Source organism: Siphateles boraxobius, unplaced genomic scaffold, assembly GCF_051911475.1.
Source record: "Siphateles boraxobius isolate OS27281-9 unplaced genomic scaffold, OSU_SipBor_1 68, whole genome shotgun sequence".
NCBI classification, from domain to species: Eukaryota; Metazoa; Chordata; class Actinopteri; order Cypriniformes; family Leuciscidae; genus Siphateles; species Siphateles boraxobius.
In genome coordinates, this window is record NW_027509195.1 from 10,715,062 (window position 1) to 10,730,279 (window position 15,218).

Below are 15,218 nucleotides of genomic sequence, written 5' to 3' on the forward strand. Positions count from 1 at the left end.
GCAGATACATTTCAGTGTTGATAGTGTTGACATAGGACTGCATAAATCCGAGTCTGAGGACAGGATCAGCTCCGGGTAGAACCTCACGGGTACCCATCATTACGACATGGCGTACCGTGAACGCAGCATAAGCTTGTTGTTTTGGTTCAGGGGGAACTGTAAAAGGCAGCTGCTGTTCGTTTGTAGCAATGACGTGTGATTTCTGTGCGAGCAGATATGGAAATACATATGTTGACAGGCAAGTAGGACGTCTTATCATTGGACGAACGTTTTTTGGTCCTGAGACTTCCACAGAAGATATATGTACATGTTTTAATATTTAGACCACTTCTATTATTGATTGCTATCATTATGTGAAGAGAGTTTCAACCAGTAAAACAGTATATCAACTAGGGTGTAACAATACATCGATATGGATTGATCAAACGTCTAACGATACGATGCGTCGATGCTACATGTAAAATATCGATATAAGGTATCTTTTTTTTGACACTCTGCACATCCTTCTGTAACATCCGTCTACGCATGTCTGCCAAGGTGCGCATTTTTGGTTACTCACCATATTGTCTGCCAGTGTGTCTTCTTTGTAACATTAATCTCCTCATCTAAAATAAACACCTGTCAAGATTGACTGAACCCTAAACACGTTTTGTCACAAAAGCCTGTATTGTTTACTGTCAAGGTATCGCGAGTTCAAGATTTACAGCAGAAACCGACAAGCACCCTTGGTGTTTGTGAACACATCTTGATAAGTCCGTTTTAGCGAATCAGCACGCAATATTCAGGTCAGGTGACAAGGCTGCTAGTCAATTCGAAAAGACATGCTAGCTGAGAGGAGTTTCGTCAAAGCTGACTAAAAGTGATCGAGGATGGATCATTTCAACGAACTTGAACCCGTGATATCTAAAAGCTGAAACTTTTTCACGCAACCTTGCTAAAGCAGCACATTAGTTGTGAGGGAAAAGCTCCCTGTATTGCGTGTACTTTAATCACAAAAACAAAGTTTTTCAGGCGTCTCTGTCAGCTGAGGAGATTAACGTTACAAAGATTAACCGAGTGTTTTATTATATATCATAGCAATTGCTTGGTTTTGTTTAACTCTGAAACATGAAATGTGGAGTTATCTGCTTTAGCCAAAAAAAGCTGGTGGAGTTATCTGCTTTTGCAAAAAAAAAAAACTTTTAATACATAAAAAAACATACTTTCTATGAACTTTAATTTTGTGAGTTACCTGTATTTTTTTAAAGGTATTATTACTTATTTAAAACAACCCAGCTGCTGTTTGATTGATATTACTTGGAATTGTGGTGGAAAATTTAAACTGAATATTAAGAAAACCATGTTTTAATATTTGACCTTGTTTAACCTGCTAAATCTCTAAAAACCATGTCCTAAGACTTTCTGTATTTTACATGAATGTGTGTGTGTCGAACCCCTGACTGTGTGTATAAATAACAAATATGGGAAATGAAACTAGACAGATGACTAAGTTAGAACTTGTGATCAATGAAGTAATCGTCAAAACATATTCTTCTCTACCCAGTAACAGAAGAGACTGTAAATGAATAACCAATCAAATTAATGTCATTATGCCATACCTCCCTATTGTATAAAAACTGTTGTTTCCGTGTTTTCGGTGGGATTCTCAATGGAAATTGTCTGAGATCCTCCGGCCTTCTTTATTCTTGGGAGATTCTCTGAGAAATGCTCGAGAACTCCTGGCCGTAATAAAGAGCATTCAAGGGACATCTACTGAAGTCTGTCTGTCATTTAAGCTGCGCAGCATAGGAGTTGTTAGGTAAAGGAAAAACTCGAAGCTAAGACGTCGATTGGGGACGTAAGAGAGCTTGAGTAGAGTAGTTTAGCAAACTCGAAGCTAAGATGTCGACTGTAGACGCAAGAGAGCTTGAGTAGAGTAGTTTAGAAAACTCGAAGCTAAGATGTCGACTGTAGACGCAAGAGAGCTTGAGTAGGGTAGGATTAGAAGAAAAACTCAGCGGTTGTCGATTGTAGACGCAGGGAGCTGGAGTATTACAGAGTGAGCATTTTAGGGAAAGCGGATAGTCAGATTATAGGTTAGCATTAGGAAAAAGGAAAATTCCACCACAATTTGGCGAGCCACAGGAGCCCAAGGATTGGTCCCTCCATCGGCGAGAAGGACGTTCCGGAAGAGCGGACAAGATATAGGTTCTGAAAAAAGGAACTTGTATCTCTCATTATTTTGATTTAATTTCTGCCAAATTTGCAGCAGATCCTACACCGACGGAGGGACCATCCTGGACGGGCAGAGAAAAAAAGAACTTAGGAAGGTAGGATATACAGACTTCAGTTTTTGTTTTCCTTTTGATGTGTAAAGTAAAACATTTTTGTGCGTATGAAATTTTATTTTTTTAAGATAAGATTTTGGAACGTGTTTTGAAATTAAAATGTTCCAGATCTGTTGAAAAAAAAAAAAAGAGAAGAGAAGAGAAAAAACTGGCTGAGCCCAGGTTTAAACGGTGTATCCCATTATCCTATGGAGAAGACGAAAGTCAACTAAATTTACCTATTTAACAATATATAGGCTACATATGTACGACGACATATAGAATTGAGATTAAGTGGCCAGATAGAAAAAATATTTGAAGGAAATTGGTGATCACATTTAAAAAAAAAAAAAAAAAGTTTCTACCTTGTCTATTAAGGGCAATGAGCAATGATTATGGTTAAATTCAACCAAATTGGTATTTGTTGAGTATTGTATTTGTTGTGTCAATAAAACTTCCAAAGAGAGCAACTTTGTCATGCTGGAAATCAGATCCGGGAGGGAAAAATGCCCCGAGATGCTGTAGAGCTGCAATTTGCTTTTTGTTTGAAGTTTTGTTTGAATAAAGGTTTAATTCTGAGAGAATATAAAGATGCAGTTGAAAGAGTTGAGACAAGATACATGGATCAATATTGTTAACATTTATGAATTTTTACATTTTGAAAAAATTACAGAAATTGTTAAAGTTATAAATCATAATAATAGAAATATGCACCCGTGAAACATTCTGAGATAATTAGGAAATTTTGAATCATAAAGAAACTTTTGTGAGTTAAACTTTGATTTATTTATGTTGATGAGATATATAAGACTGAGCAATTAGGTGCTCTTAAAGTAATAAATAAATAATAAGATATTAAGAACACGTGTTTAAATATTATACTTTCTATCTGAAGGTGTTTAGAATTTGTATCCCGTTATTCCTGGGAGACAGTGTGAAAGAACTTGAAAAAAAAAAAATTGATCCATTGCAGAGATTCTAAGAGCAAATGGTTTATGTTTAACTAAGAGAATTTTTGTGCATTGAGCATTATATGAGAATGAGATTGGGTGACCAATTTAAATATAAATTGTGATTTGAACAAGCACATAACAGGCATCATATAGTCATTTTATTTTGGTTTCTTGAAGAAAAAGAAAGAAGAAAAGACAAAAGAAATTCTCTTTACAATATACACTGTATTCTGAAGAGTAGTTTTCTTGCTTTTTTTCCTGCGTCTTTGCAACGAAGAAACGCTTGCTTTTTCCCGCAATGAAGTACGCTTTTTGATAAAATGAGGAACTGCTGTCTTGATAACCAGATGAGATTTTTAGTTATTAAACTATAAGTTTACTTTGAGTTTTGCGGTTCTCTTGAGTGTTCAAGAATTTCAGACACCAGCCTTGAACAGTTGGATGACTGTGGAGAGAGAAAGAGGAAGTGGTGCCCTCAGCTCCCCAGCTCCTGAAAGAGGAAGTGGACCCTTCTGAGGGGTCAACTCAAGACAGTTCACTTGAGGTGACAATTCACTTGAGACTTTTCCTAAAGACAATTTTGCCATACATTATGGAATTTTGTGCCAGGGTGAATCAAAAGCCAGACCGAGAGTGCCATCGCAGCCTGATGATCAAACGTATCAGCCCAACAAGTCAACTGAACGACAATCCACACAGAAAAGAAAGACCTCCATCCCCTCACTTGTGGGCCAGGTGCTGAATTTTCAATGATCACTACAGAGAACGTTTCAAATTTAGTTAATTATCATATTAACTTGATTATTGTTTTTGATTATCCACTGGTTTCAGCAATTCTTCATATTTCTTAAACTAACACTTTGAATCTGCTTCCAATAGGACCAGTCCAGCTGCCCTACTACAGTAAGTTCAATAGCAATAGCAGAAGTGAGAGATTGACTCACCAATCAGTTAAAACACTGGGGCTGGATTTGGCACAGTGAGGGTTATCACTCTAACCAACTAGTGGTAAAAGTATGAATAGGTTATTGACTATGCAGAATTATCTGGAAAGGGAAATATAGGGCATAAGGTGTCTAAAAAGACATGGCTAGAAAAGCAACAATATTGGTCACTCCATTTCATTTAAAGGTAATTCTCTGGATTCAATAAGAATAATGAATCTAAAATTTTAAACTTTTGAAATCACATGCTGTCATCACCAGGGGTAGGAGATATAAATGTATGTTTTATTTTTGTCCAAAGATTGAAAATTGTGTGAAGATTTCCAAATCTTCTTTTAAATAGCTTAGGAGCAACAACAAAAAGTTTAGAGAAATTGAAATTGTGTAATTTAATGACAAATTGCATTTGAGGGATTGAAGCTGAATCTCTCAACTGCAACTGAAGGTCTATATTATTATTATTTTAAAGTGTTTAATCTATTTGATTTTGAGGTTTACGTTCACTGTGTTTAAACTAAAACACATTGTGACTGCATCGGACAATTGAGAATTAATATCCTAACGTTTAGACACTGTCGCAAGGGGAATGCCACAGTGTTTCTACGTTCAGTAGCTTCTGTCGTAAAAGTTGTTACCGTTCGGATTTGGTGGTATTCCACTCCTAATAAAATATATATTCCTCATTCAGTTCATAAACTGCTATGGCAGACAAAAAGGTATGATTCTCTGGCCAGAGAGGGGTGTGTGTGTGAGAAAGTTTGTGAATGTGAATGAATGGAAATTTTAATAGATAAGATTAATTATGGTGCTAACCATAAAACTCTGATTTTATATTTCTATCTTATGGTAAACTTTATCATACTTCCCATTTTCAGGTCTGATGGTGACTAACTTTCCATTCTAGATCCAACAATAGAGCAAAATAAATCTTACTTCCTTTTATTTAGGATGTAGCTTTCAGACAAACTTTCGATATGATCTAACCATCTAAGAAACTTTTGACTCGATGTTACCTTGGTCAATGGAACTTTGAAAATGGACTAAACGTTCTGTTCTTTGACTGTATTGAGAAATGATTGACTGAAATATTAACCCCTTACAATGTTTTTTTTGAAGATACAGGATATTTTTTGCTGATGTCACTAACAGAGTAAATTATGCCCAATAAAATAATGGCCATGGATGATTTTGGCTAATTATCCTGAGATGGGTTATTGTTGTGGCAGAAAGAAACAGTGCCACACCTGCGCAGCATATAACTCTGGGAAGGCAGAGAGCAAGGATGCTTGCCCTGTCCACCCCACGTTAACTTCTTCCTTTTACAGGATGTCATGATGGATCCAATCGAACAGAACTGATTCTGTTCCAAATGTATAAAATATTGTCTTGTTACTGTTTATCATGAAATTTCACAGGTCTGATCAGAAAGGACGACCAGCGAGACAAGCAGATTATGTTAATACATGTTGTCACTAACAAAAATAGTTAAGGTCTCCCTTAACAGGTCAAAGCAGCCAGGAAATGGCTCACTCCACAAACAAGGTCCTATCTGGGGTGCGGTGACACCTCTGTGCAAGCATCTAACCTTTAAACTACACCAACCAGGAACCAGCCCTAAGCAACCCCAAACACCAACAACAACGCGACGACCAGCACACCTGGGAGCAAATGTGGTCTAACTGAGTGTTCAAGTGCAGCATGTGTGTTTTTATATTCATAAGTGATGCTTTTGATCATATTGCTGTTTCTGTTTGAATTTCCTCCAGGATGTGACCAGGGTAGAAAGAGAAGGGAAGTTTGCCTGTTCATCGTGACTACTCATCTGACACTGAAAGAAATCACTATGGGTTAAATTTGTTATGAGGAAAGCCGTGTAATTGCCAAAACATCTCAGTTTTGGAAGGTTTTCCTTATCCATAATGCTGTAACTGACTAAATGAACTGGATTAATAGAATCCATTATGAATTATTCCAATTTGCAAACGACACCCAATTGGTTTTAGAACTCTTGCGGAGAAAGGGGAGTTTTGTGTTAAACGTGGAAAAGAATGTTGTACTTTCATTCCAGCTTATGATGAGGATGGGAGTTCCATCTCAAAATACTGGACGATATGACAGAGGTGTGGGATGATCTGTGGCAGGATGAACAGGCAAAGAACAAACCAACAGGATGGGGGGTTAGATTGGATCACTGATGCCTTCCGCAATGCTTTTGCTTAGGAAGCAATAATGTGATATTTATTGATGTTTTATTTGGTTCAATCAAACTGTAGGACCGAGAATTTAAATATAGGGCTGAGATTTGAACAATTACTGATTAATTTGAAAATATTTTAGGTACATATAAATTAAGAAGAAGAAAATCTTTTAATTTTGTAGATTATAGGGACTCTAACTAGGTACATTACTGAAAAATAAATAATCTAGGGATTACTTTTGAAGAAACTTGAGGGTTTTACAATTATACTGAAGACATTACAAAAAAATATTAATAGCAATAGTTGTTCTCTAGTAAGAGAGAATAGGTGATAAGTTACTTTGCCGGATTAGGTCTGAATAGATAATTAGGTAAACTTCTATAGTGATGAACTAATGACTACATTATATATATATATATTTTAGATGTTTCCAATTGCTAAAATAGAGAAAAACCTTCAAAAGGGGATTGATTTTGGGAAACATATTTAATTTATGGATTAATTATTAGTTGAAGAAGTTACCAGTGTGATTACTGAAATGTTCCTTTAATGTATTGTCTAATGTCTGTATTTGATATCTGAGAGGTGACTGCGGGTCTAGTCTAAGCTAGGAATACAGCAACAGTGCTTGCTTATTAGCTCGGCTTCCAGAAATTAAATATTGTGTTGTTATTGTTTTGTTGAGAAAGGTCTTCCATGTGTTAAAACAAATTATGTAGGGGACACAGTTGAAACCTAGAGAAAGAGAAATATTTGAAACAAAATAATACAATTATGGAAATTTGTGTTAAGGATAAAAAATGAAAGATTATAGAACCTTTTTGGCTAGATTTTATTACACAGATCCTTAAATAGATCTGACTAAGTAAAACAATCGCCTGCTTGAATTAAAAGCTAACAAAATATGATTAAGGAAAATAGTTAACAACAGTATCGGCCTGTTAAGGCCTAATAGATCAATGTGATTCGAAATGTAGTAAAAGATGTTGATGAAAATGATTAGAGATAACGGGTGGTGTTAAAGTCACTGACTTATAATGTGATGATTCGGTGGAGCAGGTAAATAATGCAGGTATGGACAATTGATTAGAAGAATTAAATTTAATATTGGCCATTGTTTTATGGCCAGAGAGGGGAATGTGGTGGAAAATTTAAACTGAATATTAAGAAAACCATGTTTTAATATTTGACCTTGTTTAACCTGCTAAATCTCTAAAAACCATGTCCTAAGACTTTCTGTATTTTACATGAATGTGTGTGTGTCGAACCCCTGACTGTGTGTATAAATAACAAATATGGGAAATGAAACTAGACAGATGACTAAGTTAGAACTTGTGATCAATGAAGTAATCGTCAAAACATATTCTTCTCTACCCAGTAACAGAAGAGACTGTAAATGAATAACCAATCAAATTAATGTCATTATGCCATACCTCCCTATTGTATAAAAACTGTTGTTTCCGTGTTTTCGGTGGGATTCTCAATGGAAATTGTCTGAGATCCTCCGGCCTTCTTTATTCTTGGGAGATTCTCTGAGAAATGCTCGAGAACTCCTGGCCGTAATAAAGAGCATTCAAGGGACATCTACTGAAGTCTGTCTGTCATTTAAGCTGCGCAGCATAGGAGTTGTTAGGTAAAGGAAAAACTCGAAGCTAAGACGTCGATTGGGGACGTAAGAGAGCTTGAGTAGAGTAGTTTAGCAAACTCGAAGCTAAGATGTCGACTGTAGACGCAAGAGAGCTTGAGTAGAGTAGTTTAGAAAACTCGAAGCTAAGATGTCGACTGTAGACGCAAGAGAGCTTGAGTAGGGTAGGATTAGAAGAAAAACTCAGCGGTTGTCGATTGTAGACGCAGGGAGCTGGAGTATTACAGAGTGAGCATTTTAGGGAAAGCGGATAGTCAGATTATAGGTTAGCATTAGGAAAAAGGAAAATTCCACCACAGAATGCACACAAAAAACATGATTCATGAAAATGAACAAGAACAGAGTTATCTGTTTCTGCAAATGGACTCTTCTGTTGTAAATGTCGTAATTGGGAGAGGGTGTGCAATTTTCAAAGAGTTTAATAAAAAGTTAATGTTTTATATTTTGGTTGCATTTGTGAGTTAATAAAAATGTAACTGGTTGTGTAAACTTGGCATATAATATCTAAATATCGATAAATAAATCAAATCGCAGAATTTTTTTGAGGTATCGGCAAATATCGTATCGTTGGCTAAGAGAAACGATATCATATCGTATCGTGATGAACTGTCCGATTTACACCCCTAATATCAACCAGTATAAAACAATTTGCCTACACTACCTTTAATTAGATAATGCCTCATTTGCATATTGAAACAATTTCAGAAAAATTGTGATACAAAAAAAAAGTTTTATTCTTGATGTAATCAATCAACTGGGGAAGTATGGTGATATCTATTAGTTAAATGTTTTACCCTATTCACCTGATGTTTTGTCTTAATAATCTAAAGATCTTTTTTCAACTACAAAAACCTTTTGTGCAATGGAAAGGTTCCATGGATTTTAAAGGTCCTTCATGGAACCAATAAAGAACCTTCATTTTGAATAGTGTATGCGCTTTGTTAAAGGTGTCACTGTCAAGGCATCAGATCGAGTGGAAGCAGGACGGCATGTGTGCGACTCACCCATTTCAGGATGGTGCCTCCCCTCGACAGGCACGCTGACCGTCCGTCGCAGCAGCTTGTTCCTGTGCGATTCGGAGCGCCGCTCGCGCATCAACAAAGGGTGAACCTGCGGGAGTGCAGAGATAAAAGGTCAGTGCAAAGAGTGTGAGGTCAAGCTGAGTCAATCGTGAAGGGCTCTGCGCTAAACCAGTCGGAAACCTCGGCTATTAAAACAACAAGTCCCGTTGAGACAAGATTCCTTGAAATAATAAAGCAATGGTATGTGTTTGGGGAAAATAATTGCAAACTTGTGTGTTTAATGTGTTTATTTAAGCCTGGGTTTGGGGCTGCATCTCACAGGAATTATTCTTAATAGGGAGAGCTCACTCATCATCGTGAGCTCGGGGTCCGCAAGCACATGGAGGACAACATCTCAGTGCAAGTTTGCCTTCAAATTGCACAGGGGTTGTTTAGCGGCGTGTTCCTGTGTTCGCTGGCACTATCCGGAGGGAGATACGATTGGGATATCGAGAGCAAGGCTGTGAAGGAGGCGATTACCTACAGTCTGGTGTGATAAATGAGTGGGGCAAGAGAGGATCAGACACTGAGCCCTATGGGAAACAGCTAAAATGTTTCAGGGGTGGCCTCGTCACTCGGTCCCGGCCAGCTGCATTATGGGACACTTTCCATTTTTATGCACAGCTCAGCTTTTCACACACACAGAAAAAAAAATGCAGATTTAGGAGGTCTGAAGGGATTGACACAGCTGACTGTAAGATAATGGTGCAGACTCTGCCTGATGGTGCATTCGTGCGGTTTGTCTTTATAGTTTTAAAAATGAAGGATGTCTACATTATGCTATAACCATGAGGGTGTTTTCTGTTAGGGCAAAGCAAACTAAATATTATGTTTTATTTGTATATCTTTTAAAATGGCTCTATAGCCAGCTGCAACGAAATTACAGGAAGGATTGCCTCATAAAAGATGCACAACATGCAATAAATCCTTCATGACTACTAGAAAGCATGCAAGATCGCTGTTTATTAACGCACATGCCCTTTTATGTAAACAATTATCTACTATGCAGGCAGTGCAGATTTATTTTTGAAGGATAAACTCAGTGCACAGCATTAAAGGGACAGTTCACCCAAAAATGAAGATTCTGTCATTAATTACCCTCAAGTTGTTCCAAACCCGTAAGACTTTCATTCCTTTTCAGAACACAAATGAAGATCTTTTTGATGAAATCTGACAGCTTTCTGTCCCTCCATTGACAGCTATGCAACTGACGCTTCAGAAAGTTCATAAAGAGATCGTAAAACTAGTCCAAATTAATTGAGCGGTTTAGTCCAAATTCCAAAGACAATTTGTATTCGTTTGTATATGATGATTCGTTTTTATATGATGGACTCGTTTGTATATGATGAACAAATATAATTTAGGCTTGGTCTGTCACAATCATGCAAATTTTAAGAAAATTAAACCATTAGATTCACATCTACAGTGTGTATCAGGACTTGTGGGACTCTACTTGTGACTTCAGCTGGGAGACTGTGTTGGCTTGGCAGCAATTACCTGGTTCATTGTTATCTGGCACACAACACAGAGAGTAACTGTGAACAAAACACAGAGTCAGAGACCCGGTGGAGATGGACCCACTACTGATCGCCAATCACCTGCCCAACAGAGGATCACTGGATATAGAGCGCAACAGTGCCCGCCCACTTTTCCAACAGCCTTGGTTCCGGAAGTCTTCATTAAAGACTTAAAAGACATTAACCAAACCAACCAGCTACGTAGCTGGTGAATCTATTGGTGTGCGATATTGACAAAAATTATATCTCGATATTTTCTCGATAACGATTATCACACAATATTTTGCTGAGTGTGTTTATTGTGTTGGTACTTTGGCAGGTTTAGGACTGTCGTGGAGAGCCGACTCCTTAAGTTTTTGATATTCTTCATACATATGTGTGGTGGTCAGTTTACAGCAGTGACAGAAATTATTTTTTCCAATATGTTTCAGTTGATTTTTAACTAATATGGGCATTTTTACCTTTTTAAAGCCATTTTTAAACCTAATTATGTGGATGCATCATCTTTTGTGTCAATTTCATAAATTTAATCAAATTAAATTATAAGGCACAATAGGGCTGTTACCAATCAAATGAAATCAGTATCAACAAAATTAATCTTTGCAATATTGGATATTTAAAATAATTTAAAACAAGAAAAGATACTTTAAATGTGAAATTGAAACCGCCAGTAGGTGGCAGCAAGTAACTGTTAATGAGCGAATCTTCAAGCTTCAACTGATTCTTTCAAACAGCTGATTCATTCAAGGAAAGTAGCATTTGACTATCTTAATCTATGGAAGTCAACTGATTCATTCAAAAAGCTGATTCACACATTAAGGAAACACCCCCGTGTGTGGCTTTGTTTGTGACAACTATTTTCTTTGGTGAAACAGAGCAAAAACAGGCAATATGGTGTCTAAAATGTAAGTCACTAACTTTTTAATTAAAATTGTATAAAATCAATATCACATTTGTTATCATGCTGCTGATATTTGGAGAAAAACTGCACTCTTGTGATATTTATTACTAAATGACAATAAAAGACTAAATCACGCAGTGAAAGCATGCAGTCTAATTGCAAACGCTGTGAGTGTGTGTTAGAAATCAGCAATGGTGAGAGAACAATGTGCTTGGTACATTTTTCATCTTCAAACCAAACATAGGTCTTCAGCTGACAAGGTTTAAATCCTGTCTGGCTAGTGCACTTCCCACTTACCCGGGGAGAAGGCGTCTTTTGAGGCTGTTCGAATGCATTTGACTACATGAGCGTCTACAATCCGGTTAAATGGGATTTTTGACTACCCCTGGAAGTGGTCGAAAGTGGACAAGCTCAAAACATTTTAGGGTACATTTATATGGCGACTAGGGGTGGGAATCTCTAGGCACCTCACGATTCGATTCGATTCCGATTCAGAGGCCTGCGATTCGATTCAAAAGCGATTATCGATTATCTGAATCTTTTGTGTGTGTGTGTGTGTGAATATAAATACTTTGCTTTAAAAGTACAAAGTAATGACCCATAAAGAATTAACATACAATATATTTTATTAACATTGCAAAGAACCAACAGGAAAATAAATGTGTGCCTGAACTAGCAGCATACTTGTAGTAAATTAATAATATAACAACAACAGGTGTTCTGACGATTCATGCTACCCATTGAATGTGCTACTTACTGGTTATGCGCATGTGCAGACTCATTTTTCTTCTGCTTACCACGCCCATAAATCTATGCATCCTTGCTGTGGATACTTGTAGGAAACTTTGACAGGTCAAAGATGAATATTTGATGATCATTTTTACTTTTCACACCGTTTTAAAAATAAAAACAGTACATTATACTGTACTCTTAACTTCGAATTTTATTATAATTTTATTTCATATAATAATATCATTTTTACTTGTTATATCAAATGTGATAATTGCAAGTTCATTTAAAATATCAAAATATGCTCCCCATACACTTACCCTGATTAAAATGAAATAACGATGTTATAATATTGTGAGATTTACACCATTATGGAAACAATAGAGAATGAATCAACATTATCTGTGATCGATTCGCGTTTGGGTAGCATTTTTCGACAAGGCAGCAGAAATCGTCTGAACACCGGTACAGCCCAGAGCGGCTCTGGTACAGCCGAGTGTTTTTCCTCCTCTGGGTGGAAACGTGTCATATGGCTTCTCATATTTGTCGTGTTGCCGAAATATTTTAGTTTTATTCTACAAAGCTTACAACTAGTGTGGCTCTTGTCCAGCTCCTTTCCCCCTTCAACTTCATAGAAGCCAAAATATTTCCACACGTCAGCTTTTAACGAGGTAGGTGTTTGGATTTCGCGCTCAGCCATCGCGTCTCTGTTATGTGCACACGCCACAGACAGACGGTCCGGGCACTGCACTTCCGCGCTTCAGAGTTCCGTCTTTTGCGTTCCGTCAATATTACGTCATTATAAATAGGCTACATATCTAAAAAAAATTGTATTTTTTTTTGAAAATCGATTTTTGACATTTGTGAATCGATTCAGAATCGTCCACGTCCGCATCGCGATGCATCTAAGAATCGATTTTTTCCCCCACCCCTAATGGCGACAATGTACTAAAAATTGAAATAAGTTTTTCCTTCGCATTTTTCGCGTACAGATGACATCATTGTTAAAACTATAGCTAAACTTAACACGGATCAGAGGAAACGACTAAAAACGCTGTTATGCATGCCAGGCCAGTAGTTGGCGATGTCACTTTATAAAAAAAAACTATGCGCCAATATACCTTTTGTAGTCCTGCCCCTTTTTAGCACTGTGCTCGTTGTGTTTTGTCTTCCGGTTTGTATTTACCTCAGCATGAAAGTAAGACTTATGGTTGAATGAACAGCGCGTTTTAAAATCTCCCCGGTCTCCTAACGTTTGTTATGGCATCCATTTCAAACATTACAATCCTCATGATAACTTTCATTAACTCTACAATAAGTAGATCCACTTCACCTTCGACAGCGATGCCATATAAATGTACAGAGCTATATAAATATACAGAGAAATATACAGGAAGTTCAAAGATGTTCAAAGAAGTTCAAAGATGGCTGCGGACTTGTTTCTCTGTCGCATAAGGTCTATAGACTGAAAACAAAATAATAATGCGCATGACTTCACCATTTTCACAAATTTGTGTTTTTATATTATATGTTAATTTTTCATTAGGAATTCCACTGTTAAAGTAACAGCAGGTAACTTTTGCTCTCGGGGTCCCCCTACAGTTGGGAAACAGTATTGTCCTCTACTACTGTCGTAAACTCTGTCATCGTGCATTTGTTGACAACAATGATAGCCCTGAACACTGTAGGAGGAGGTCACATGCAGGTGTTCTGCTTGCGTCGCGTGTGAAATGTCTTCATCCCAGGTACAGTGGCATATATTTCAGCATGTCATATGAATATAATTTCATGGGTTTTATTTTTTTTTCTAACGACAAATGATCGCGATGATCATGTTTACAAGCCAGTGTCGTTAGTAGTAGCCTAGTCTATTGGTTACCGTTTTACTGAATCTATATGATACTTCAATGCAATGTTATGGCATACCATATCAAGCTACCATAAATAAATCTGCAAATTTTACAAATCGATTTGCATTATAGCTTGAGGCAAGACAAATAATCATTACCTGATTCATGAAGATAAACGGAGGATAAGATAGCTTCCGTAACATAGTCAGGCAGACAAAAAAACACCCCAGACAACGGGGTGTCATTGGTTGTTGCGTTAAATGTTCCCAGATAGAATAGTGCTATTTTCTGATTGGCTAACAACACCAGACGAACAACACCAGAGGAGACGCGCTTGAATTCATGCCTGTTCCATGAGAGCAGCGCGACCAGAGTTTTGGGCGCTGCTGCATATTAAATATATTACAAATAGTTTTTCAGCGTGAGAAATACAATGTGTGGCGGAAGAGCGTGACAAAAGACCGAAATGAGTGACTGTCACGCTCAATGCGTGACACTTGACAGCCCTGCGATTTTAAGGAAGTGGGGTTGGTGGTGGAAGTGACGTATATGCCGTAAAGCATTCGAGTTTTGTAGTTCTCTTTGTTCGCCGGTTACTACCCGAAACCCGAAGTTTAAAAGTACGATTAAAAACGCTACAGACCCGTCAGGCTATGGCAGACGTGTCATTCAACCTATTGTAAGTCGATGTACCATCACAAGAGACTTGGAAATATATTTTGAAGGTTGAAAAGTTACCTGGTGTTACTTTAAACATGCTTATTAAAAATAAATTAAAAATAAGGTAAAACAATGCAGCATGTTGGCTTAACAACCTCAGAGCTCACAGTAGTGCTGTCTTTGATGGTTTATAAGTTATCATGGATGCCCAATATTTTATGAAATTAGAGAAAAGCAGATTTTCTTTTCAGTGGCAACAGTATTTTTATTCAAATTTGGTAGCAATTTCTTGCATATATTAAAACTCTCCAGCTTGATCCAGACTTCATTGTATTTTATATATATATATCGGGGGCGTGTTAGAAGGTAAAGATCGATTATCTGTTTGGTGACACTAGTTTCACCTTTAGAATACAGTAGTTCAGCTTTGAGACCTGTGTCCTGTTGTTTAACA

The 15,218-nt window shown here is 37.2% G+C and overlaps 1 protein-coding gene across 1 annotated transcript in view; it reads right to left on the minus strand.

Moving 5' to 3' along the window:
• The window catches only part of syngap1b (synaptic Ras GTPase activating protein 1b), a 184,827-nt gene that overhangs the window by 117,129 nt on the left and 52,480 nt on the right, over positions 1–15,218 (minus strand). The window contains 1 exon segment of the mRNA XM_077214697.1: positions 9,051–9,156. Coding sequence (XP_077070812.1) covers positions 9,051–9,156 — 106 coding nt within the window.